The following is a 25,801-nucleotide window of genomic DNA, read 5'->3' as shown; positions in this document are numbered from 1 at the left end:
ATGGAGATGGGACAGAGGAGGGGGGCGGGTCCCAGAAGCTGCAGGGTCTCCAGCTCCTCCTGCCAGGAGGTGGACGCCGCTTCCTTTTGTGAGCGTGGGCCAGCCCTGCGGTTAGCGATGGCCAACAGTCAGAGGTGACCTGTGAAACTTCCCAGCTGGGTGTTGACATGGACGCGGCTTCCTCTTGCACTCCTGGAACGTTCCCTCGTCGGGCCAGCTCCACGCCATGAGATGCCAGGCTGCCCAGAGAGGTCCCGTGAAGGAAGACGGGGCCCCAGCGGAGTGCCCACTGACCACAGGCATCCACGGTGGACCATTCCACCTAGGCGAGCCTCGGGGCAACAGCGGACACATAGACACAGGTGCAGTAAAAGCACTACCCAGCTGATCCCAGCAGCCCACGTGATGTAAGTGGTGGCTGATTTAAGACACTTAAGTTTTGGTATACAGGTGATACCATTTTTTATCTGTTCAGCATCCCATCCTTTGGGGGAGCCAAACTGGCCCCCTCCAGGTGGTCCCCAGCCCCCCTCCTTCCCACCCTTTCCCCTCTGTTGCTGTCACAGGTTGGCCCTGCCTGTCTTCCAGAATCTCCCTCTGGGGCTGGAGGTGTTTGGAGCTTAATCATCTCGTGGGCTTGCCCTTAAAAACCCAGATTTTCTCATTCTAGCTGCTTGGCTTGCTTCTAGGTCACGTGCCAACACTGGTCCCTCTCCCCCCTCCCTCCACACCATCTCAAGTTAGTTTCTCCTGTTTCCACTAAGGAGCCACGAATGACACAAACGTTGGCAGGAGGGAGGAGATGGGAGGCCACAATGCCCTGGGCCAGGGGCTTGGGGACAAGTTCTCACCTGAGAAGGGAGAGGTTCCCGAGGTCCCAGGGTCCGTGGCCCTGTCGCCGAGAGCTGAACTGCTGATCGTGTCCAGTGGGGGGTCTGCACGGCTGCCCCTGACAGTGGTGGGCCATGGAGAGGGGCTCGCTGACCCCTCAGTTCTCACCCGGCTGCGGGATGATGCGCAGGGCTGGTTGGCTGCTCTGCTCGGAGACTCCGTGCCGGCGCCCCTGGGCTGAAATCCTGGAAAACTGAACTGGGGCAGAGCCCGCAGGCGCTGCACGTGGCACTGGCTGAACTTGCAGTCACTGCAACAAGAGTGGGGCGTTCGCTGGAAAAGGCTGGAAGCGGTTGTTTGAAAGTCAACACCTGGGAGGCCTGGGAAGCCCCCAACCCAGAGGGAGTAGTTCCCGCGCTGGTGGACGGTCGGGAATTCCCACAGTCCTGCCTTGCTCCCAGAAGGCTCCGGGCAGCGATCCCGAGGGTAGCCTGGGGACAGAGAGCTTCCGCAGAGGGAAATGGAAGGAGTCGTGGGTTTCCGTCACCGTTTGTGAGACAAGGACCTGCCCTCCGGACGATGAGTGTGCCCTGCAGGCCGGTCCACTGAATGCCCTCCGTCTGGGGGGGCAGAGAGCAGTTGGTCCCTCGTTAGAACTGGCCCTGGGCGCCCCCTCCACCTCACCCGCGCACCGAAACCTGCCACCCGGGAGTGCGAGTCTGCCTCTCTTCATCTGGGCCTGGGAGTCCTCAGGGCCCCCCAGGCCTGCCCACACCTGTTCCTCCTGGGCCTTTGCTGCTGAACCCCTGGGAGGGGTCAGCCTGGTGACTCTGGGGGCCCAGGGCTCTGTCCTGTCTGGGGCCAGTGGGCCAGGCAGCACGTGGGCCGGGGGGCAGGGCAGGTCCCTTGGGTGGCACGGCCCCTCCTCCCAGCCTTTACTCATTAGCCAAGCTGTGCGGTGCCCCGGCCGGCTGGGCGAGGCTGGTTGTGCGGGTGCTCTGGCCTGCGGCGTGGCTGCTGCCTGGGCTCGGAATGGACAGCCCCCGGGACATGGTACCCCCGGGCCGAGGGAGCCGCTGCCCTGCCCTCCGCAGGCTGGTCCCTGTCGGCTTCGGGGCCGAGGCGAGGACGCTCATTGTCCTTTCTGGACCCTTGGTAAGGAGGCGGCGGTGGGTGGAGGGCCGCCACCCAGGCATGACGCGAGGGCCGGGCAGGGGCTGCTCACGACCTTGCCCAGAAACTGCCCATGATGACCGTGTCCAGGTGGCCCCAGGGGCTGCTGCCCAGAGCCTGGCAGGGCCTGACCCCCTCAGCAGCGGGCAGCCCCCCTCCTCCCCCCGCCCCCCTGTCAGAAGGGGCAGGCGTGTCCCTCTTCGGGAACCCATGGGAAGGCTGGGCTGAAAGCTGAGAGGGCGAGTGAGGTCCCCTGCTGCAGGAGAAAGGCAGCCTCTGCCTGTTTTATTTCCAAAGGGAGAATGGCTTAGATGCATTTTTTCCTGACCGTAAAGACTAATAAAATGTGCTCGCTGTAAGAGTTTCAGACGACACGAAAAGTTAGAAAAAACTTCTTTCTAATCCCAGCCCCTGGACAGAGCCGTTCCTAAGGTTTTGGTGTCTTGAACCCCGCTCCTCTGTGCGTGGCCTGACGAGCTGGTGACGATAGCATCGCCAGCGGTACCCTCTCCAGCCCCTGTGCTGGGTGCTGCTTGGCGGGGAGAGCGGGGCTCAGGGGTTAACGCAGTTGCGCAGCGGGGGATGGGGCGGGCCCCGGGCCTCCCATCACCCAGCCTGGCTGCTGCAGCAGCCTCGGCCGGCCACACGCTCGCTCCCCCGCTCTGGGTGACTTGCCCTGTGGCCTCGAGGGGCTTTTGCAGGTTTGTGCTCGGCCTCTCAGGGCCTGGAGAGCCTCTCTGGTGGGGCTGGGCTGTGAGGGGTTGGCAGGACTGAGGGGCCCTTGACCGTGCCCGCCGTCCGCCAGTTCCTCTTCCAGATGCTGAACTTCATGATCTACGTCGTGAGCTCGGTGTTCTGCGGACACCTGGGCAAGGTGGAGCTGGCGGCAGTGACCCTCTCGGTGGCCGTGAGTACGGCCAGCGCCGCAGGGACCTTACCCCCTGGGTTCCGGGGAGAAGAGACAGCCTAAGGGCACAGCCGGACCTCAGGGCCTCGCCCAAGGCACACCACACAGCGCGGGCAGGGCCCCGCCAGAACGGGTCACGGGCTGCTGGGCAACCCCCCAGGCGCAGGGTCCCCCCTCGGGCTCCGCCTGACAGACTGCGCTCTCTCCTGTGTGTGCCTCCAGTTTGTCAATGTCTGCGGAGTTTCCATTGGATTTGGCTTGTCCTCCGCCTGTGACACCCTAATGTCCCAGGTAGGTGGGCCTCCGAGAGCCTGGCAGCGGCAGAGCCAGTCCTTCAGCTGCTGCAGAAACGGTGGGGCTGGGGGCCCACCTGAGGCCCCGTAATGTCCCCTGGATCTGGGAGCCCGTCAGGCCCTGGGCCGGGGCAGCTGTCCCTGGCACACCCACCCCCAAGGGCCACGTGCTGCAGGGACCAGACCCTCCCCTTGAAAAGAGAGAGAGAGCCCTGGAGGGAAAGACAGTCCCCTGACCTCGAGTGCGAGGGCCCACGGACGGGGCCTCCAGCTCTCGGGGGCCCACAGCCCAAAGGCGCTCAGCTCCGGGGGTCCCGGGCTCACGGTGGGCCTGGCTGCAGCTCACCCCCAGGGAGACTTGTCAGGTGCTCTCGCTCCGGGGGGCGGGGGGGCGATGCCTCTCCCATCGGGAGCTGTTGGCGAGCCAGGCACGACGGGCGGACGGAGGCTGGGGCTCAGCAAACAGCTGCTGCTGTCCCTCTGTGAGCAGGCCGAGCCCCCGCAGTGGCCGCCTCCGGTGCGATGGAGGGCTGCCCCACCCCGCCCTGCCGGGAGCCTGCGGTGCCCGCCCGCCCCCCAGCCCTGGCAGGGCCCCCGGGGCAGCGGGCAGGTGCGCGGGGCGTGGGCGCTGACCCGCTGTGTTTCAGAGCTTCGGCAGCCCCAACAGGAAGCACGTGGGAGTCATCCTGCAGCGCGGCGCGCTGGTTCTGCTGCTCTGTTGCTTTCCCTGCTGGGCGCTCTTCCTCAACACCCAGCACATCCTGCTGCTCTGCAGGCAGGACCCGGCCGTGTCCAGGTACCCCGGGCGGGGGGACCCCTGGCGAAGCCCACCCCCGGGCCCCGCGCTTCTCTGGGCCCCGAGCTGTCGCGAGCGCGGCCCCTCTGGGACGTTGCGGGGTTGCTTTGGAGTTGCTCCCGCGCAGCCTGCTGCTCCAGCCGTGGCCAGCAGGGGGCAGACCAACGGCCAGTTTTAACTGAGGAGGAAAAGACAGGATTTGCGTGGTGTTTGTGTTTGTGTCCCAGCGTGTGGCTGGAGCCTCAGAGATGCTTTTTGAAGAAGTGAAGGGTGCACCACCCCAAATTCCAAACAGTGGAAACAGGACTGAGCCCGACTTTGTTATTAATTTTAGATTTGGCCCCTCACGGGAACACCTTGCTCGTTAATATTATGCGCGTGGAATTTGGTTATTTCTTGATGTGATAGAACCTTTTTTCTCCCTTACAAACCACACGTCACCCCGAATTCAAGTTCCTCAGCCCTGAGACCCCGTGGTTGGGTCCTTGGGCCCCTCCTCCTGCGCCTTCCTAGCACGTGGTGGCAGCCTCCCCCAACCACTGAGGTTCCACTTGACTTGGGGGTCTTGTCTCAGGGGTAAAGCCTGCTGAAGCCTCTTCTCACACCCGGGGGCTCAGGCTGCTCCGCTCAGATCCCTGGTTCTCCCGCAGGCTGGCCCAGGAGTACGTGCATGTTTACATCCCAGCGCTCCCGGTAAGTCTTCTGCTGAACTTGGGGAGGTTGGGCCCACACTCCCCGGGATTCTGGCTTTTTGCCTGTCTCCCCATCAGCTGGGGAGGCCATCGGCCCTCATGCTGGCGGCCGAAGGGGCCGGAGAAAAGTTCTCATTTTGGTTGGTGCAGATTGAACTTTTAAAAAGTAGCATGGGGACTTCCCTGGCAGTCCAGGGGTTAAGACCCCGCACTTCCATTGCAGGGGGCACAGGTTCAATCCCTTGTCGGGGACTGCAATCCCACATGCCGCGCAGCAAGGTCAAAAAAAAAAAGAAAAGAGAAAGTTATTACAATATTATTATTTTTTAAATGTAGCACGACATGTTTTTCTGATTAGAAAACCATTTATGGGAGAAATTCTGGAAAGCCTGGGGAAGAAAAAATTCAAATCTGTAATCCTACCACTCAGAGAGAACACAGGTTAATCCTTCTCTCCAGGATTATTTCTCTTTGTGGGCATGTGTGTTCAAACATACAGACTCATGTGTAGTGTGAGACGGGGCCAATGTGTGTATGTTGTATTATAACCTGTTTTTTCCCTTTCAAATAAATATGTCGTTAGTCTCTTGATAGCCTTCCACAATATCCATTTCAAAGGCGATGTAGTATCCCCTAGTGCCATAATTTATTAACCAATCCCTACATGTTAGGTATTTAGGTTGTTTGCAATAGTCACTATTATAAATTAGATTGTGATAAACATTCTTATAGAAAAATCTTTGTGAACATGTGGAATGATTTCCTTAAGGTGCGTTATTGGAATTAGAGTTGCTCTGTCAATGGCTTTTTTTTTTTCCCTTTTAATTAATTTATTTTTTTAATTTTTGGCTGTGTTGGGTCTTCGTTTCTGTGCGAGGGCTTTCTCTAGTTGTGGCAAGCGGGGGCCACTCTTCATTGCGGTGCGCGGGCCTCTCACTGTCGTGGCCTCTCTTATTGCGGAGCACAGGCTCCAGATGCGCAGGCTCAGTAGTTGTGGCTCACGGGCCTAGTTGCGCCCCGGCACGTGGGATCTTCCCAGACCAGGGCTCGAACCCATGTCCCCTGCATTAGCAGGCAGATTCTCAACCACTGCGTCATCAGGGAAGCCCTGTCAATGGCTTTTGATGCCAGATTGTACCAGTTCTACCCCCAAGAGCAATATTCTCATCAGCACAGAGTATTATTAAAAATTTTTTTCCAATTAGAAATAAGTTATTTTAACATGCATTTTATTGCTAATGAAGGTGAGCATTTTTTCGTGTATTTGTTGATCATTTGTTTTCCTTCTGTGAATTGTCCATATCCTTTGCTTATTTTAGTGGGTTCACCTTTTTTAAATTATTTTAACTCTTGTTAAATAATTTTTTAACCCTTTGACATGTCACAAACATTTTTCAGTTTTTCACTTGCCTTCTAATTTTCGATACCTTTTTTTTTTTTTTTTTTTTTTTGCGGTACGCGGGCCTCTCACTGTTGTGGCCTCTCCCGTTGCGGAGCAACAGGCTCCGGACGCGCAGGCTCAGCGGCCATGGCTCACGGGCACAGCCGCTCCACGGCATGTGGGATCTTCCCGGACCGGGGCACGAACCCGTGTCCCCTGCATCGGCAGGTGGATTCTCAACCACTGCGCCGCCAGGGAAGCCCTGATACTTTTGACTTAGAGTTTTTAATGCATAGTAACAGTCCCATAAATCCCATCCTTTATAATGTCTGTCTTTGGGCTTAAAAACAATGAACCCATTGCAAATTGTAGAAGCACTTGCCTATATTTCCTCTGAACCCTTTCAGTGGTTTCTGTCGTTACATTTAAGACCGTAATCTAACAGACTTTTTCTAAGACTCATCGAATATTCTCTCCTTTCTCTGTTAATTTATTAAATACTAAATAAGCAGTCCATCCACTCCGATCAGTTTCTGAGATTCGAGACCCATCCAGTGGTCTGTGTCCACTCCCAACCCATTGCTACACTGTTTGATTTGCTGTGGTTCAGTGCACGCGGTACCAGGTGGCAGTGCTGTTTTGGGGGAGTCCATCTTCTCATCTCCGGCACCCCCTATCCTCCTCTGCACACCAGCACTGGGGATAGAGCTCTTAAGGAGGGGGCTGGGAAGGGGGCGGGTCAGGGTGAATACGTGCGGGGTGCCCACAGGGGATGCCAGACCTGGCAGGGAGCCCCAGCCTCACCCTCCTCCTGTCTGGAAGGCCAGTGCCATGACCTCTTTGGGGCCTGGCCAGCTCCACATTTCTTCTGTATCATGGAAACCACCTGAAAAGTCTGGTTTTTCTCCTCCGAGCCTTTGGCTATTCAGACCAAGTGAAGGTATCTTGTCAAACAGGGCCATTGGGGCTGTGTCAGGGGGAAACATCACGTTATCACTGTGGCAGCAACTTTTTTATCAAATAAACAAAGTCCCTCCTGTACAATGGTGCTGCAGAGTTTAACTACCAATAAAATAAGAATCATAATGACTCTTGATGTTTACACGATGCTTACCTAACTCTTGGAGCACTTAAATGTGCCAAATACTGTTTTGTAAGCACTTTGCAATGTTAACTTTGTATATGAACGTATGTATAAATATTAGGGATTCACACGCATGTTATTGTGTGTGAGGAAACTGAGGCACAGAGAGGTTAAGTAACTTGCCCAAGGCCACACAGCTCACAAGAGGCAGAGCCAGCGTCTGAACCCAGCTCCTTGCTCTTGCTGACTGAGCGGTGCTGAAGAGAGGCGGAGGGCTGAGGGGAGGGTGCACAGGGGGTGCAGGCCCCGGGCCAGGCCTTGACAGAGGGCGGAAAGGACAGGGCGGTGCCCCTGACACACACAGTGACGCACAGGCCCTCTCTGTCCTCGGCAGACGGGGAAAGGCCCACCACCCCCGTGGGGTCTCCAACCTGCTCTGCGGAGGCTGCTGCCGCCACACCCCTGGGTGCCCCCCGGCTCCCTCAGTCCAAGGCCTGCCCCCTCCAGGTCCTTGTCTCTGGCAGCTCGAGCCAGGCCCAGGGTGTCCCGACCTGTGGGTTTGGGCTCAGGAGCCCTGCGGCTCTCAGGCCACCTCCCTGCTGGTCCCAGGCCGGGGGCTGGAGCGCAGGTCGGCACACAGCCCATCTCTGGGGTCCCAGAGGTACCGTGGTGAGGCAGTTGCCCCACCTCCTCTAAGAAGTGCCTGTTAGTGTCCGTCTGGTGGTGTTTCGGTAGTCGTTGCTCACTTCGCGCGTGTGTTTACTTTATACAGGCAAATTTTCTTTACAGCCTGCTGGCCAAATATCTGCAAAACCAGGTAGGGGTCCCTGGCCGGAGCTGCCCCAGCCCCCACCCCGTTCCAGTGGGCGGGGTGCCCGCGGCCCCCTCTGCGCTTTGCCCCATCCTGACCGCCACACGGGGGCCCTCGAGGAGTTGCGTGTCCCCAGCCTCCGCCCACCCCCCTCAGTCTCACCCTCACCTACTTCAGGGCATCACGTGGCCCCAAGTCCTCAGCGGCGTCGTGGGCAACTGCGTCAACGGGCTGGCCAACTACGTCCTGGTTTCCGTGCTGGGCCTGGGGGTCAGGTGAGCACCGGGGCTGGGGGCCCAGCATCTGGGGGTCGTGGGCAACTGCGCCAACGGGCTGGCCAACTACGTCCTGGTTTCCGTGCTGGGCCTGGGGGTCAGGTGAGCACCGGGGCTGGGGGCCCAGCATCTGGGGGTCATGGGGAACTGGGGGCTGCTGTTCCCTGGGGTTCTGGGGACCCGCTGCCAAGGAGACGGGGTGAGGAGCCGCTGCCCACCCCTGCCCGGCCTGCCCTAAGGGGCCCAGAGTGGGTCTCCCCCGGATGGGGCCCATCCTGGGATGGGGTGCCGGCAGAGCCAGGCCCGTGGCCCTCCCCGCCCAGGCCCGGACTCAGCCGTGGCCCCAGCCCTGCCGTCCCTGCTCTGCCAGGGGCTCGGCCTGTGCCAACACGGTCTCCCAGTTCACGCAGGCCGTCTTCCTGCTGCTCTGCGTCGTGAAGAAGAAGCTGCACCTGGATACGTGGGCAGGTGCGAGGGCCGCCCTTCCTGGGGGCTGAGCGGGCAGGTGGCAGGCGGGGTCCCAGCTGCAGCCCATCGCAGGAGGCCTGGCCCGGGCCTGCCCGCACGTCCCTCAGGGCCCCCTCCCCGGCCCCCCCCACCCCGAGGCCCGGGCTTCCCCATCCAGTGTGCCAGGGGGCAGGGCCCGGCTGCGGACAGGCCCAGGGAGCTCTCTGCCGGCTCCCTGGTCTCGGGGTGGAGACTGGAGGAGCAGCACGGGTGGTCGGCAGCGGCGGTGCCCACGTTGTTCGCTGAAGTTTCACGACACCTCGTTAGCCTCGTTTATTTACGTGGAGGAAGCTGGTGCAGAGAGGGTTTGTCATTTGCCCCAAAGGCCAGAGGTGGTACGTGGTGGAGCCTGGACCGAACCCGTTCCCAGGCCTCAGGTTCTGAGCTCTTAGCCCCTGAGACAGCGCCAGCGTCACTGGCCAGGCATCCTCCTCCCCCCATGAGCTCCCTCCAGCCCCCACCAGCGCTGGGGCCGCTGGCTAGCCCCCCACAAGACGCCCAGGTGCCCGGGCCGAAGGCAGGGGGCGGGGCAGGGGGCGGGGCCGCAGGGTGGACCGCGGCTCAGCTGGCGGGCCTCTGCTCCTAGGCTGGTCCAGCCAGTGCCTGCAGGGCTGGGGCCCCTTCTTCCGCCTGGCCGTGCCCAGCATGCTCATGACTTGCATTGAGTGGTGGGCCTACGAGATCGGGAGCTTTCTCATGGGTACGTGGACAGCAGGGCGCGGGGAGCCGTGTGGGCCGCCCCCCAACTCAGGACCCCCTCTCCCGGATGGGCGGTCCCCCACCCCGGCCCGTCTCCCCACCGGGCCGTGAGCTCCCGGCGCTGCCCGGCATAGGCCTGGCACTGAGTGGACGCCTGGGCGTGGTGGTAAGTCAGCGAGGGAGTGAGGTCCCGCTGATGCGTGAGCAGCCGTGGGCATCGCCTGGCACGTTGTGTGCTCATCAGCGGACTCGGTCCAAACAGCCAGGGCTGGGGTGGCCCCTAGAGACCTTCCAGTCCACCCCTGACCCAATCGGAGATGAGAACGTGGACCCCAAGAGTTAGGTGGTCCGGAGTCACCCGGCAGGGCTGAGAACTGAACTCTGCTTTCCTGCCCCTGGTCCAGTTTTTCTCTTCTTCGTCACACCTCATACACAGAGGAGAGACCCTGACCCTGTAACACCTGGGCAGGGGTCTCCTGGAGGGCTGGAGCCCAAGCGGGAGCTTTCTTTGCTGCATCTGCCCTTGGAAACCACTGGCCCCTTGGCCCCCAAGCGAGGGGCTTGCTGTCAGCCCAGGGCTGTGGGCTGGCCGGCCGGGCACTCACCATGTCCCCTGCCACCCCCAGGCCGGCTCAGCGTGCTCGACCTCTCTGCCCAGGCCATCATCTACGAGGTGGCCACTGTCGTCTACATGGTGAGGCTCGATGGGGGCGCCTTCGCCATGCCCTGCCCCCAGCCTGGCCCGCTGACAGCCTGGGGGTGTCAGAGGAGGGGGGAGCTGTCCCCTCAAAGGCTGTCTCTGTCTCCCGAGGGACCCTCTGGACCTCCTGTACCCACCAGGCCCAGGCCCTGCCAGACACACGTGGCCCACGGCTGCTCTGCTGAATTCCCGATGTTTGCAATTGTTTTGAATTAATTAGCACCATTTAAAATAGGGAGATTTCACATCGCAATCTAGATACTGGCATTTTTTTGAAAAATGGGACATGCTATTTAGCAGTGAGCCCACGTTCCTGCACGCCCCAGCTGGTGGGCGCTGGGGAACAGTGGCCCTCGTGAGGGCATTTCCTCGCGTCCACCGTGGACCCCGCAGCTCCTTCCTCTCCCCCGGACACGTGCGTTGTCCCGTGTCACTCGTGTAGCATCTGCCGGCCTCTCGGGCCATGCAGTCTGTGACCCTAGCTTTAATCAAAAATCATCACACACTAAACTAATTTATAAGGTGATACTTGTTACGGATGGCTTCCGCTGAAACTTTTTTTCTTACAGGGAGCTTTTCTAACATAGTTAAGACCATATCCACCTCTTCTTTTTTTTTTTTTTTAATTTTTATTTATTTATTTTTGTGGTACGCGGGCCTTTCACTGTTGTGGCCTCTCCCGTTGCGGAGCACAGGCTCCGGATGCACAGGCTCAGCGGCCATGGCTCACGGGCCCAGCCGCTCCGCGGCATGTGGGATCTTCCCGGACCGGAGCACGAACCCGTGTCCCCTGCATCGGCAGGCGGACTCTCAACCACTGCACCACCAGGGAAGCCCCCACGTCCACCTCTTTAACATGCATTTACTCCTGAGTTTCCGGCAGCGCGTTGATTTCGGTTGCCTGTGATGTCTGATGGCCCGGCCCGGTGGGTTTGGCCCTGGGTAGCCCAGCCCACCTCCCAGGTCTCGGCCTGTCGCCAGCAGCCTCGCGGGCCCCGCCCCCCGGGACACATCCTGCCTCCCTCTCGGCCCCCGGGGCAGGAGGGGAGCTCTAACCACCACACCTTCTTTTCTCTGATCCCAGATTCCCATGGGGCTCAGCATCGCGGTCTGTTTCCGAGTGGGGACGGCCCTGGGAGCCGCAGACACCGTGCAAGCCAAGCGATCTGCCGTCTCAGGCACCCTCTGCACAGGTGGGTGGGGTCGGGACCTAGGCGGGGGAGGGCTTGGGAGCCAACAGTTCACCTTCCAAGCCTGTCATACCTGCCACGTGGCCTAGAGCAGCCCCTCTGACCAGCAGCAAGCCTGCTGTGCCCCTTCCGCTCCTTCCCTGCCGCTGGGGTTCTGGGCTGTCAGTTGCCATCCCTTAGTGCGACCCTGGGAAAGCCGGTCCCCCTTCGAGCCTGCCCTGCCGGCATTTCCACGAGCTTGGGACCTGCCCATCCCAGCCCTCAGAGTGGCCCCATCTGTGTCCATCCTGCCTCTGCTTTCTGCAGCTGCCAGGCTCAGATCAGCTCCTCGTGCAGAGCAGTGGCTCTCAGGCTTCAGCCCTGGGGGTGGGGTAGGGGTGTGTGTGTGAAAACACAGAACCCCACCTACCGGAGTTTCTGACTCCGTAGGTCGGAGGTGATGGTCTGAGAATATGCATCCTCTAACCAGCTACCAACGATGGTGCTGCGGCCGGTGCAGGGACCCCACTTTGCGAACCACAGGAGGAAAGGCGTTTCACATGTGGTGCCCTCCTTGCCAGACCACACACGAGGGTCTTAGTCCAAATGAACACGGGGTGGGGCTGGACGGGTGGAAGCTGGGCCGTGCCTTTGGTCTCTTACAGTTGGCACGTCGCTGGTCGTGGGCACCCTCTTGGGCCTTCTGAGGAATAAACTGGGCCACATCTTTACCAATGACGAGTAGGTAATCAGTTGTCTCACTCACTTCTGGGGATGCCCGGTGCTCCCCAGCTCGTCCCCAGAGACGCCCCCTCTACTGCTCACCTGTCGGTAGATGGCACCAACCAAAGGGCAGGGCAAAATTTGGGGGCTTCTCGGGGGGTTAAGACGTGTGTCCCCCAGACACAGGGAAACTCAGAGACAAGAGCATCAGTCACGTTGGCGTGGGGCAGGGGCAGAATAGAAGGGACGCGAAGGGCACTCCAAGGATGTGCTCGTGTCTTACCGCTCCCGTTCTTCTGCAGGGAAGTGGTCGCCTTGGTCAGCAAGGTCCTGCCGCTTTACGTCATCTTCCACCTGTTTGAGGCAGTCTGTGTGAGTCCTCCTCTGACCCGCCCCCCACGTTCACGCCCCCTCCCCGAGGCCGGTCAGCGCTGTGAGCGTTGGCTCACCGATTCGCAGAGAGGGCTGACCGGAGAAGAAGCGCCCGAAGTGTCCGCTCGTGTTGGTTCTGTCACTCAAAATAATGAGCCCCCTTGTGTGCAATTCCAACGCGCCAGAGACGCACGCAGACGAGCAGAATCCTGAACACTGGCCCCTGCGTAAACTCACAGATCCGTCCCTTCCTGTTCCCCAGAGCGGGGGTCAGGAGCAGTCGCGCCAGTTGCCAGAGCAAAGGGACACTTGGGAGGAGTGGGTCGGCCCAGAGTACAGCGGGCCTGACTTCCTGCTCCTGTGATCGCTAAAGGGCAGGTCCCGTTTAGTGCAGGTTTGAACTATGTGAACTTCTAAAAGCGTGGCGGAAAGAAAGAAAGCACTGAAGTCTCATTTGATAAGCAGAATTTTGAAATTCTGGGTCTTCTACTTCACATCTCGGGTCCCGTGAATCTTTCAGGAAGGCATCCCGAACGTAAAACCCACATCTCTTCGTGGAGTGAGTGCTTAGCTAGCGGCACAGAACACTGGGGCAGACACCTGCACGAGAATTATTATCAACTCTTACGGAAAATAAATAATCTTGGGAGAAACTATTCGTGCAGGATTTCTCCAAAAGCCCCAGTGCTCTCTGCCCAGTTCCCTGTATGTTCCAGGACTGGCCTTTGAATTTAGCCGGGCAGATACCTGGCGCACGTTTCTGACCTCAGCAGGACCGCTTGCTCTGGGCTGGTTTTCGGCATCAAATCCATAGCGTTTACCGCAGAACGTTAAGAGAAACTAGCTTATGGGTTCTGTTATTGCTTTTGTCATGGGCTGGTGTTAAGGGCAGTATTATTACTTTTTCTCTAGCTCCAAGGTGAGGCCACGGCTGAGAGATTCCTCCTGCAATGTAAGGTCAGGGGGTGCTCTGGCTTCTAAATGTTCTGAAGGCAGCACCTCTCCGTTCAGTTTGCCCACCAGGGAACCCGAGGTAGACGTGCAGTTAGCAATTGCAAGGGACCTTCGAGCTTGTGTATCTGCATCTATCGTCTTTCCCCCCAGCTAGACCTATATCATTCTTTTTTCTTTTTTTTTAAAAATTAATTTATTATTTATTTTGGCTGCATTGGGTCTTCGTTGCTGCGTGCGGGCTTTCTCTAGTTGTGGCGAGCGGGGGCTACTCTTTGTTAAGGTGCGTGGGCTTCTCATGGCGGTGGCTTCTGTTGTTGTGGAGCACGGGCTCTAGGTGCACGGGCTTCAGTAGTTGTGGCATGTAGGCTCAGTAGTTGTGGCTCGCGGGCTCTAGAGCACAGGCTCAGTAGTTGTGGCGCACGGGCTTAGTTGCTCCATGGCATGTGGGATCTTCCCAGACCAGGGCTTGAACCCGTGTCCCCTGTATTGGCAGGCGGATTCCTAACCACTGTGCCACCAGGGAAGACCCGACCTATACCATTCTTAATTTATGTGTTCCATGGACCTAACCTTTATTTTATATTTTTTATAACTTTCTTGGGTTTTAATTTGCGTGCTGTAAATTCGTGCATTTAAGTACATAAGTCAGTCCTTTAAAATAAATTCATATTTGTGCAGCCAGCACTGCAATCCAGTTTTTAGAATATTTTCATCACCCCCCAAAATTCCTGGGGCCTGTTTTTTTTTTTAATTAATTAATTTATTTTTGCTGTGTTGGGTCTTTGTTTCTGTGCGAGGGCTTTCTCTAGTTGCGGCGAGCTGGGGGCCACTCTTCATCGCGGTGCGTGGCCTCTCACTATCGCGGCCTCTCTTGTTGCGGAGCACAGGCTCCAGACGCGCAGGCTCAGTAGTTGTGGCTCACGGGCCCAGTTGCTCCGTGGCATGTGGGATCCTCCCAGGCCAGGGCTCGAACCCGTTGTCCCCTGCATTAGCAGGCAGGCTCTCAACCACTGCGCCACCAGGGAAGCCCCATGGGGCCTGTTTTGAAGTCACTCCCTGCTCCCATGGCCAGCCCTAGGCAATCCGCTGACTTGCTTTCGGTCTGTGTGAACTTGCCTTTTCTGAATATTTCATAGACATGGAATCATACAGTCTTTCGTGTCTGGTTTTGTTCACTTAGGAAATGCTTTTGAGGTTTGTCCATGTTGTAGCATTTTTCAGGACTTCACTTCTTTTTTGTGGCCGAATGGTGGTCCATTGTGTGGCTGTAACATGCTTTGTCTACCCATTCATCAGGTGATGGAACGTTTAGGTTGTTTTCAGCGTTGGCTGTTGTGACTAAGGCTGCTGGGAATGCTCACGTACAAGTCATCATGTGGACGTATGTTTTTGCTCCTCTTGTAGAGTCCTAGGACTTGAATTGTTAGGTTGAAGTGTATGTTATTTTTAACTTTCTAAGAAACCATTAAGCTGTTTTCCAAAGCAGCTGTACCATTTTACATCCCCACCAGCAATATATGGGGATTCCAGTTCCTCTCCCTCCCTTGCCAATTCTTGGTATTGTTTGTCTTAAAACTTTAAAACAGAATTTATTGTTAAGACCAGTTTTGGGTTTACAGAAAATTGAGAAAATACAGCGAGTTCCCATAAACCCTCTCTCTCCTCCTTTCCCCTTTTATTTTACATCCGGTATTAGTGCAGGACATTTGTTTAGTTGATGAAAGAATATTGATACATTGTAATTAATTAAGTCTGTCGTTCTCCATAGGGTTCATTGCTGGCATTGTACATTCTATGGATTTGACAAAGGTATAATGACATGGACCCACCATTATAGAATCATACGAGATACAAACTACTATATATAAAATAGATAAACAACCAGGTCCTACTGTAGAGCACAGGGAACTGTATTCAACGTCCTGTAATGAACCACAGTGGAAAGAATATATCTATCTATATCTGAATCACTTTGCTGTACAGCAGATACTAACACAACATTGTAAATCAACTATACCTCAATTAAAAACAAAGAATCATGGGAGTTCCCTGGTGGCCTAGTGGTTAGATTCGGCACTTTCGTTGCGGTGGCCCGGGTTCAATCCCTGGTCGGGTAGGGCCAAAAAAAAAAAGGAATCATATGCATAATTTCACTGCCATAAAATCCTCTCTGCTCCCCCTGTTCATTCCTCCCTCCTCCCGCTGTTCCCCCCTCCCTCACCGCTGACCATCTCTGATCTTTTTATTGTCTCTGTAGTTTTGCCTTCTCCAGTGTCTTCTAGTTGGAGGTAAACAGCACGTAGCCTTTTCAGGTTGGCTTCTTTCATTTAGTCATGAGCACGTAAGGGGCCTCCACTGGGTCTTTTCGTGGGCCCGACAGCTTGTTTCTTTTTGGCACCGATGCTTCCCTGTCTGGACAGACCACATTAAAGGACAGGGTCGTTGCTTCCAAGTTTGGCCAATTATGAATAAAGCTGTGGACATTGTGCAGGCTTTTGTGTGGACATAGTTTTCAACTCTTTCTGCAAATCGCTGGCTGCATGGTGGTTGGATAGCATGGTAATAGTATGTTTAGCTCTGTAAGAAATTGCCCTACTGCCTTCCAAAGTGGCTGCACCATTTTGCGCTCCCATCAGCCATCGGTGAGAATGCCTGTTGCTCTGCATCCTCGCCAGAATCTGGTGTTGTCAGTGTTTTGATCCTGGTCGTTCTAACGGGTGTGTAGCGGGGTCTCATTGCTGTTTTAACTCGTAACTTGCGACGGACACGTAATGTGGAGCATCTTTTCATACGCTTATTTGCCATCAGTGTGTCTTCTTTGGTGAGGTGTCTGTTCAGAGCCCATTTTAAAATTGGCTTGTTTTCTTATTGTTGTGTTTTAAGAGCTTTGGTTTAGTTTGTTTTTAATTTTTATTTTTATTGGAGTATAGTCGATTTACAATGTTGTGTTAGTTTCAGGTGTACAGCAAAGTGATTCGGTTTATCACAATATACGTTGTAAAATGTATTCTTTTCCATTATGGTTTATCTCAGGATATTGAACATAGGTCCCTGTGCTATACAGTAGGACCTTGTTGTTTATCCATCCTATATATAATAGTTTGCATCTACCAACCTCAAACTCCCAGTCCATCCCTCCCACACATCCCTCCCCCAATAATTCTTTATATGTTCTACACATAAGTCCTTTATCAGGTATATGATTTGCAAGCCCAGTCTGTGGCTTGACTTTAATTTTCTTATTTATTTATTTTTAAAAATAACTTTTTATTTTTGGCTGCATTGGGTCTTCGTTGCTGTGTGCGGGCTTTCTCTAGTTGCGGCGAGCGGGGGCTACTCTTCGTTGTGGTGTGCGGGCTTCTCATTGCAGTGGCTTCTCTTGTTGTGGAGCACGGGATCCTAGGTGCACAGGCTTTCAGTAGTTATGGCGCGTGGGCTCAGTAGTTGTGGCACACGGGCTTAGTGGCTCTGTGGCATGTGGGGTCTTCCCGTACCGGGGCTCGAACCCGTGTCCCCCTGCATTGGCAGGCGGATTCTTTTTTTTTTTTTTTTCTTTTCTGTACGCGGGCCTCTCACTGTTGTGGCCTCTCCCACTGAGGAGCACAGGATCCGGCATGCACAGGCTCAGCGGCCATGGCTCATGGGCCCAGCGCTCCGCAGCATGTGGGATCTTCCCAGACCGGGGTACGAACCCGTGTCCCCTGCATCGGCAGGCGGACTCTCAACCACTGCGCCACCAGGGAAGCCTGGCAGGCGGATTCTTAACCACTGCGCCACCAGGAAGCCCCCTCACTTCTTAATCTTTTGAGCTGCAAAGTTTGCTCTTTTGATGTAGTCCCAGTTTCTTATTTTCTTTTCTTTATGGCTCACGCTTTTGCTGTCATATATAAGAAATCTTTGCCTAACCCAAGGTCACAAAGATTTTCTCCTATGAATTCTTCGAGACATTTTATAGTTTTAGGTCCTACACTTATGATCATTTTGAGCCCGTTTTTGTGTTTTGGTACGAGGTAAGGGTCTAAGTTTATTTTTGTGTGTGTGGATATTCAAGAGTCCTGACACCATTCTTGGTGTGTGAAAGGCTATTCCCTCCCCAGTGAATTATCTTGGCACTTTGGTCAAAATCAGTTGGTTATAAATATATGATTTATTATAGATTCATAATTCTGTTTCATTAATTTATATGCCCATCCTGTGCCAATACTACACTGTCTTAATTACTGTAGCTTTATAGTGAGCTTTGAAATAAGTTAGTATAAATCTTCCAACCTTGTTCTCTCTTTTTAATTGGTTTTGTTCTTCTAGATCCTTTGCATTTCCATATGTATTTTAGAACCAGCGTGCTAATTTCTACTAAAAAGCCTGCTGGGATTTTGAAAGGAATTGTGTTGGCTCTGCAGAGTAACTTTGGGAGAACTGTCATCTTAACAGTATGGTTAAAATGGACATGGAATGTCTCTCCGACTAGTTAGATTTTCTTTAATTTACCTCAGCAATGTGCTGTAGTCTTCAGTGGTCAAAACCTTGCATTAAAAAAAAAAACAAAACAAAAAAACCTTGCATTACTTTTGTTAAATTTATCCCCAGATATTTTGTTCTTTTTGATGGTATTATGAATGGAACTCTTAATTTCATTTTTAGGTTGTTCATTGCTAGTTTATAGAAAGATAACTGATCTTTGTTTATTGATCTTTTATCCTGTGACCTTGTTAAACTCATTCTAGTAGTTTTTGGTGTGTGGAGTCCTTAAGGTTTTCTCCATATAGGATCATGTCATCTGTGAATAAGGAGTTTTACTTCTCCCTTTCCGTCTGGCTAAACCTCCAGTACGATGTTGAGTGGAAGTGGCAAGAGCATACGCCTGTGCCTTGTTCTCGATGTTAAAGGGAAAGTATTCAGCCTTTCAGCATTAAATATGTTATCTGTAAAATTTTTATACATGCCCCTTATTGAGGCTGAGGAAGAGCCCTTCTCCTAGTTTGAAACATTTTCTCATGAATGCGTGCTGGATTTTGTAGAATGCTTTTTCTGTATCTACTGAGATAATCACATGGTTTTGTCCTTTATTACTATGGTGTAATTACATTAATTGATTTTCAGATGTTTTACCTTGCATTCCTGGGATAAAACCCTCCTGATCATGGCGTGTATCTTTTCTAATATATATCACTGAATTTGGCTTCCAGCTCCAGACATTGCCACATGTCCCCTGGAGGGCAAAACCACCCCCCAGATGGAGAAATACTGGTCCAGAGCACATCGGTCGTAATTTGGCAGAAGTCTTTTTTTAACCAGAAAGGATCATCTTTTATGTCATGATATATATTAATGAGAAACATGTGTGCCATATTTTAAAGTTGAAGAGGCACCCATCTCCTACCCCCAACGCATTTACCTCTTCGCTCAAATGTGGGAAAGCAAACCACACAATACTCCCCATCCCTCATCTTAACAAAAGTAACCAAACATCTGTTGATCAATAGTGCTGACAGAGCATGCGCGGAGCCTGTAGTTCTTTAGCTCATCAGGTCTGGGATCGAGCTGGGAGGATGAGACAAGGGAAGAGGTAGTGCTTTCTGTAGACAGGTCTCACGAGAGCGTCATCATGGGGGCAGCAGCGGGAAAGGCTGCCTCTTCCATACAGAACAAGACACCTTCACCTGCCGGCAGGAAGGCAGGATAATGCCCCAAAGACACCCACACTGTGGTCCCCCGGACCTGTGGGCGTCACGTGGCAAAAGGGGTCTTTGCCGATGTGATTAAGCCGAGGGTCTTGAGGTGGGGAGACTGTCCTGGATTATCCAGGTGGCCCAGTGTTTTCAGAGGTCCTTAGAAGTGAGAGAGGGGGAAGCAGAGATCAGAGCGATGCCTTTGCTGTCTGGGGCCCGCGGGCAGAAACGCAGGCGCCTCTAGAAGCTGCAAAAGGCAGTGAAGCAGATTCTGCCCGGGGCCTCGAGAAGGAACCAGCCCCACCTTCAGCATAATGGGACCATTTCGGCCTTCTGCTCTCAGGAACCGTAAAATAATCCGCGTGTTTTGTTTTAAGCCACCGTTTGTGGTAACTTGGTGCAGCAGCAACAGGAGACCTACACACAGTCCGTATGAAGCGAGTTCAGTTTCCCAAGCCGGTGGGTAGTCCGTCACCAACTTCACCTTCCCTCTCCAGGGAGGCAGTCTAGGTGTCGACCAGGGCTCTGGAGTTGTGTCCGAAATGCAGCGGCTTCTGCGTGACCCCGCGCAGGTCCCCGCTGGGAAGGAAGGGGTACGAGGGCCCATCCTGGTCCCGTGCTATGGACTTAAACGAGGCCATGCCCCGTAGATTCCTGTGGAAGCCCCCGCTGCTGAGACCCCCGTCAGCCTCAGCGTCACCAACCCCGGCCCCCTCTGCGTCCCTGCAGTGTCTCTACGGTGGGGTCCTGAGAGGGACCGGCAGGCAGGCCTTCGGGGCCGTCGTGAACGCCGTCACGTACTACGTCGTTGGCCTCCCGCTGGGCGTCGTGCTGACCTTCGTGGTCGGGCTGGGGATCACGGGTACGTGGAGTGGGGGGGAGGCGGGGCGCCCCGGGCGTCATCAGATGCTCCCACCGTCCCGTGTCCCGCAGGCCTCTGGCTGGGCATGCTGGCCTGTGTCTTCCTGGCCGCCGCGGCCTTCGTCACCTACACCGCCTGCATGGACTGGAAGCGGGCTGCGGAGGAGGTGAGTGCCGCCCCCCCAAAACGCCAGGGGCGCGCCTCAACGTCTCCCGTCATGGAGACGGTGCGGTGTCAGCGGTGCCCCTTCCGGGTACCACCCCAGACCCACAAAGGAAACCTCAGCAGCCCGACTGCCAAAGGCCAGACTAAAGCCAACAGCTCAGTCAAACTCGTCTGAACATGGGTGAGCCCCGAGGGTGCTGGGACCTTGGAAGAGGCGATGACAGCACCCTGTCACCGTCCTCTCAGAAGAACTGAAACCTCAGAGGCATTAAAGCCACAGCTTACGCTGCAGGCTGAGCGTGGAGGGGGTGCTCGCGGACCGAATCCCCAGAGTGCGGGTTTGCCTTCAGTGTGTAGATCCAGGCCTCCTGACGTCTGAGACAACGGATTAACACAGCCCTGAAACACCACCCCTGGAAAGTCCCCCAGAAGGGTGAACACGGGCAGACCTCGCTGCACTGCGCTTTGTAGATGCTGTGGCTTCTACAGGTTGAAGGTCTGGAGGGAGCCCGCCTTGAGCCCGTCTATCGGTGCCATTTTCCCAGCAGCATTTCTCACTTCACGTCTCTCACGTTTTGCTAATTCTCATCATATGTCAAACCTTCTCATTATTATCTCCTTTATGGGGAGGTGTGATCACTGATCTCTGATGCCATTATTGCAAAAAGCTGATGACCTGCTGAAGGCTCTGATGGTTAGCATTTTTCAGCAAAGAGGCACTTTTTAACTGCGGCAGGGACGAGGCTCTTTTAGACATGATGGTATTGTGTGCTTAACAGACTCCAGTATCGTGCAAACATCACTTTTATGTGCACCGGGAAACCAGAAAACCCCTGTGAGTGGCTCTGTTGTGACGTTCGCTTTATTGCAGTGGTCTGGAGCCTGCGAGGTGTGCCTGTGTGTGACCACGTCCTGCTCGGCCTGCAGGGCACAGCTGAGGCCAGGGTGGACAGCAGGCCGACCGGACAACTCCGTCTCCTTCAGGTGCAGAAACGTGTGGGGCTGCCGCCCCAGGCCACTGAGAGCACAGCCCCCAGCCTCAGACCCGGGCCTGAGAGAGCGGTCGTATCTTCAGGTAACACTGCCCCGCGTGCGCGGGTGAGCGGGAACCGCGCGAGCCCCAGCTGCCTTTCTTCCTCAGCGTGACAGTGTCCTCCGTCCTAACGCCGGGAGGGTGACACTAACGTCTGCTATCTAAGAGGCCCCGGGAAGCAGGCCCCGTCCCTCCCCAGCCTGGGGGGCAGTGAGCCTCGGTTCCGTTCAGATGAGGGAGTGGGTTGAGCGCTTAGGTCTCTTCCCCGTCATCCTGCAAATGCAAAGGCAGGGGATGAGGTCAGAGCACGGGCCGTTGGAGCCTAGAGCGTGTTGTCAGCACTCACCTCCTGCCCAGGGGGGAGGCCTGCAGGCGCGGGTTGGGCAGGTCAGCCTGGCTCGGCGGGCGCTTCCCGCCGACCCCCGAACCCCACCAGGTGGCCGCTCTGCTGCCCTGGGGCGGGCGCTGGTCATCACGGCCCAAAGCCCCGGTTATCCCAGTGCCTGTGCGTCGTCTCGCGGTGGGGAACCAGCCGCAGACTCTATGGGTTTCACTTGTCACGAGGGAACGTGCAAAGGCAGCTCGACTAAGCGTTTCATACGTGCCCTGAGGTCACTGGTGAAGGTTAGGCATCACACGGGCTCAGACAGGCACGCGCGTCTGATCTCATCTCACCTTAGCGACAGCCTTTCCTGCGCAGCCCACGTAGTTCTCTCCTCTGGTCGTGCCGTAGAGAAAAGGCAGGCGTCTCCTGCTGTGCGGGACAGGCGTGGGTCATGCACCTCCAAGCCACCCCCCACCCCACCCCCATGCTAAGCTGGCCCCTGTTTGCCTCTGCAGTGGCTACGGGCAGCTACCCTGGCGTGACCCTGACAATGTACTCAAGGCCCGAGGCCCACCTGGACCTCTTCGGGACTCCAGAAGCAGCCCAACCCCTGCCAGCTCCCCCTGGCAGACTGTCGGCCAAACAGCTGGCCATCCGCCGAGGGGCTGCTCTGGGGGCAGCGACGGGCACGCTGGTAGTGGGGCTTGTCATCAGGGTCCTGACTGCCAGGCCCTAGCAAGAAAGGAAGCAGAGTGGCTGCCCACCCCACATCCTCAAAATTAGACCTTTAGCCGGTGCCTCGTGGGACGTAACGGGTCTGAATTGCGGTTAACTGCTCTTTAGAAGACCTCACCTGACCGGAAGACGAGGTTCCTGGGGTTGCTACCATTATTCAATAACGTAAATGGCTTCAAATTGGAGATTTCATGTCAAAACAAAATGGCAAATGCCACTGTTACTTTAAGAAGTGCATATTTCTAGGCTGAGTCTGCTGCCCAAGTCTGTACACAAAGCCTTTGTGAAGCTCTGGAAAGGGGGCCAGCGGGCCCCACGCGGATCCCCCATCTGCGTCCTGCCCACGCACCCTCCGCAGATCCAGGCGCCGTGAGGCCCCGACCAGGGCCGGGCCGGTCACCTTTCCTTCAGTCCTCTCGTGGCACCAGCATTTTCACCTATCACAGACCTTGAGAAACACCTTTCATACAGTAGCAATAAGATACAAACAAGGGCAGCGAAGCCCAGATCGTTGGGCCACGTGGCCTCAGGCTGGATTGGTGCTGATCCAAGTTCTAGGATGCTTTCGAGGCCTGGGACTCGTGACCATTTCTGGGCTCCAGGCCGCACACCGCCACCCAGTGCGGGCAGCCTGGCCCCTGTCATCAGTTCCTTCAATGTCAGTAGCTATAAACACACCCACAGACAGATGGATTTATTGATCAAGGTCAATAGGAAAAAAGGATGCAGAGTGCAAACCCTGGTTCTGAAGAGTCACCACGCCATGGATCCTGCTGTAGGCCCTCCGCCCACAGGAAAGCAGAAGCCGGCATCGTCATGTGACACGAAGACAGCTTCTGCAGCCAAACACAACGACCAGGTACGGAGCACAGAAGAGTCACGTCACGCGTGCTAAGGTTGAGAGGTATTGGGGAGAAAGGACTCCATGCTCAAGGAAGTTTGGGAAACAACACACACCGGCACTTCAAAGGTTCTGTAGGCCTGGGATCTTTAAGATGCTGGTGTGCTTTACAAACCCCTTCTAGGCAGGGTCGGCAGTGGGGCCAGTTTTTGTGTAAAACCTTATGGGATTGGTGTCTCGTGAATGTGCTTATAGAAATACTTGTTTTGGGTCAGCAGATGGGGAAGGAGGATATAGTTGGGGAAAAAAAAACCTATCTACTCTATAGATTATTTTAAAAAACAACCCACAAATGACAAAGTAAAACTTGAGAAAAATCTTCTTGGCTGTGAATTTAAAATGAGAAAAAAATCAGTTAAAGAAAGCTGACCAACACCACCTTTGATAGATAAAGGCCAAAAAAATGGATTTATAGTTGGAGAAAACTTGTGGTCAAAGAATTGTCCCCGACAGGGGATATCTGAAAACGAAGAACGTTATTACAATTCATGCCAATTTTACCAAATACAATGTATTTATTCTGAAGCAGAATATACTAGTAGACAAGTCAATACTTTTCCTTAATTAGAATGTTTAATATTTGCAAACAAATCAACGGACAAAGGATTAATCTGCAAATATATAAACAGCTCATGCAACTCAATCTTAAAAAAAAACAAACAACCCAATCAAAAAATGGGCAGAGGACCTAAATAGACATTTCTCCAAAGAAGACATACAGATGGACAAGAGACTCAGCATCACTAATTATTAGAGAAATGCAAATCAAAACTACAATGAGGTATCACCTCACACCGGTCAGAATGGCCATCATCAAAAAAATCTACAATCAATCAGTGCTGGAGAGAGTGTGGAGAAAAGGGAACCCTCTTGCACTGTTGGTGGGAATGTAAATTGATACAGCCACTATGGAGAACAGTAAGGAGGTTCCTTAAAAAACTAAAAATAGGGGCTTCCCTGGTGGTGCAGTGGTTGAGAGTCCACCAGCCGGTGCAGGGGACGCGGGTTCGTGCCCCGGTCTGGGAAGATCCCACATGCCGCGGAGCGGCTGGGCCCGTGAGCCTATGGCCGCTGGGCTTGCGCGTCCGGAGCCTGTGCTCCGCGGCGGGAGAGGCCGCAGACGTGAGAGGCCCGCGTACCGCAAAAAAAAAAAAAAAAACTAAAAATAGAACTACCATATGACCCAGCAATCCCACTCCTGGGCATATACCTGGAGAAAACCATAATTCAAAAAGAGACACGTACCGCAAAGTTCATTGCAGCACTATTTACTATAGCCAGGTCAGGGAAGCAACCTAAATGCCCATCCACAGATCAATGGATAAAGAAGACGTGGTACATATATATACGATGGAATATTACTTAGCCATAAAAAGGAACAAGATTGGGTCATTTGTAGAGACGTGGATGGACTTAGAGACTGTCATTCAGAGTGAAGTAAGTCAGAAAGAGAAAAATGTCGTATATTAATGCATATATGTGGAATCTAGAAAAACGGTACAGATGAACCGGTTTGCAAGGCAGAAATAGAGACACAGACGTAGGGAACAAACATATGGACACCAAGAGGGGAAAGTGGTGGGGGGTGGTGGTGGTGGTGGGATGAACTGGGAGATTGGGACTGACATGTGTACACTGACGTGTATAAAATGGGTGACTAAGAAGAGCCTGCTGTGTATAAAGTGTAACGTACAATACACCAAATGAAAATTCCGTACTGAAACTCTGTCTGAGCTATTTTATGACTGATTATTCTGATAGTGGTCTAAGCAGCTGTTTCCTAAACTAGCCTAGTGATTGATTCTCGCCACCCTGTCCTGTGATGTAGATGTAACGTACTGCAGACAGCCTAACGGAGCAGTCCACTCAGTGGTAGATCACACGTTCCTAGAGTGAGTTACACTCTCTCACTGAGCCGCCGAGTCTTCTCAAGCGTGGAGGCGGGGAGGGTGCGGCCCCTGCAGCCCGGACCACCACCGGCCCCCTGCCCCGAGGGCTCTCCTTCAGACTTTCCATCTGGCTGAAGTGCCCCAGGTGGGGGTCGGGGGGGGGGGGGGGGGGGTGGTGTCGTCTCCCTGCGTCTTGTCTTCCGTCCCCTTTGGCGGGGCAGCTGCTGTGGCTCAGGGTCCTCCTCCAGACGCCCCCTCACCAGCCCCCGAGGCTCTCGGGCTGCAGAGCCATCCAGGACAGGAAATGGTCCCCCGTTAAGTTCTGTGGACCCAATCTATTCAGAAAGGCATCTCTCTCAAGTCTAAAAAAGGGAAATTTACTTGCCTTGTGTTACAGAAATAAGAAACTTCGATTTGTCCTTGAAGGGCCATTAACTTGCAACTTGAAGGTCCTATTATGCGAGGATAAGTATTGTTACGAGTACTTTCAGGACAGCAGTAAAAAATGCCAGGTGGGTTTTGTAAGACGCAGAGCTCTACAACTCCTGCACCCTAGGAATGATAGCTGATACTTGTATGAAACTGGCAACTGTCTTCCAGGATTTACAAGATGCTCTGAGTGAGTGACGTGCGTCACAAAACCATGTGTGGACGGCCGCACGGACCATCACAAACCAAGCACGAGACAGGACAGAGAGTGGATGCGAGGGGAGGGCCGACGCCCAGAGGTCAGCCTTTCAAGTCCCAACAGACGAGGGACAGGGAGCCCCCCCACCTCAGTTCTAGTGCCTCGAACCCCAAGGGGGCTGGGAGACCTCGCCTCACCTCTCTGGACTGAGGCCTGGAAGCCTGGGC

At 54.8% G+C, this 25,801-nt stretch overlaps 1 protein-coding gene across 22 annotated transcripts in view; it reads left to right on the top strand.

The window, feature by feature from the left end:
• The first annotated feature begins 1,805 nt into the window (after positions 1-1,805).
• Positions 1,806-25,801, top strand: part of LOC116745039 (multidrug and toxin extrusion protein 2-like) — a 33,498-nt gene continuing 9,502 nt past the window's right edge. For 2 of the 22 annotated variants that reach the window (XM_032615326.1, XM_032615325.1), the window contains exons 1-16: positions 1,806-1,986; positions 2,810-2,911; positions 3,134-3,202; positions 3,863-4,000; positions 4,651-4,693; positions 7,930-7,974; positions 8,146-8,345; positions 8,645-8,711; positions 9,337-9,450; positions 9,854-10,143; positions 11,234-11,342; positions 11,984-12,059; positions 12,344-12,413; positions 19,766-19,898; positions 19,970-20,064; positions 21,048-21,138. In XM_032615326.1, coding sequence (XP_032471217.1) covers positions 1,864-1,986; positions 2,810-2,911; positions 3,134-3,202; positions 3,863-4,000; positions 4,651-4,693; positions 7,930-7,974; positions 8,146-8,345; positions 8,645-8,711; positions 9,337-9,450; positions 9,854-10,143; positions 11,234-11,342; positions 11,984-12,059; positions 12,344-12,413; positions 19,766-19,898; positions 19,970-20,064; positions 21,048-21,138 — 1,765 coding nt within the window. In that variant the 5' untranslated portion in view covers positions 1,806-1,863. Of the gene's footprint in view, positions 1,987-2,809; positions 2,912-3,133; positions 3,203-3,637; positions 4,001-4,650; positions 4,694-7,929; positions 8,031-8,087; positions 8,346-8,613; positions 8,712-9,336; positions 9,451-9,853; positions 10,144-11,233; positions 11,343-11,983; positions 12,064-12,343; positions 12,414-17,672; positions 18,393-19,765; positions 19,899-19,969; positions 21,139-21,936; positions 23,444-25,801 lie in introns of those variants that run through there. The other 20 variants (XM_032615317.1, XM_032615324.1, XM_032615321.1 and 17 more) reach the window with 19 other exon arrangements.

The sequence above is a fragment of the Phocoena sinus genome, chromosome 20 (genome assembly GCF_008692025.1).
Source record: "Phocoena sinus isolate mPhoSin1 chromosome 20, mPhoSin1.pri, whole genome shotgun sequence".
NCBI classification, from domain to species: domain Eukaryota; kingdom Metazoa; phylum Chordata; class Mammalia; order Artiodactyla; family Phocoenidae; genus Phocoena; species Phocoena sinus.
The sequence above is the reverse complement of the archived record's forward strand: the minus strand, read 5'-3'. Positions and strand labels throughout refer to the sequence as shown.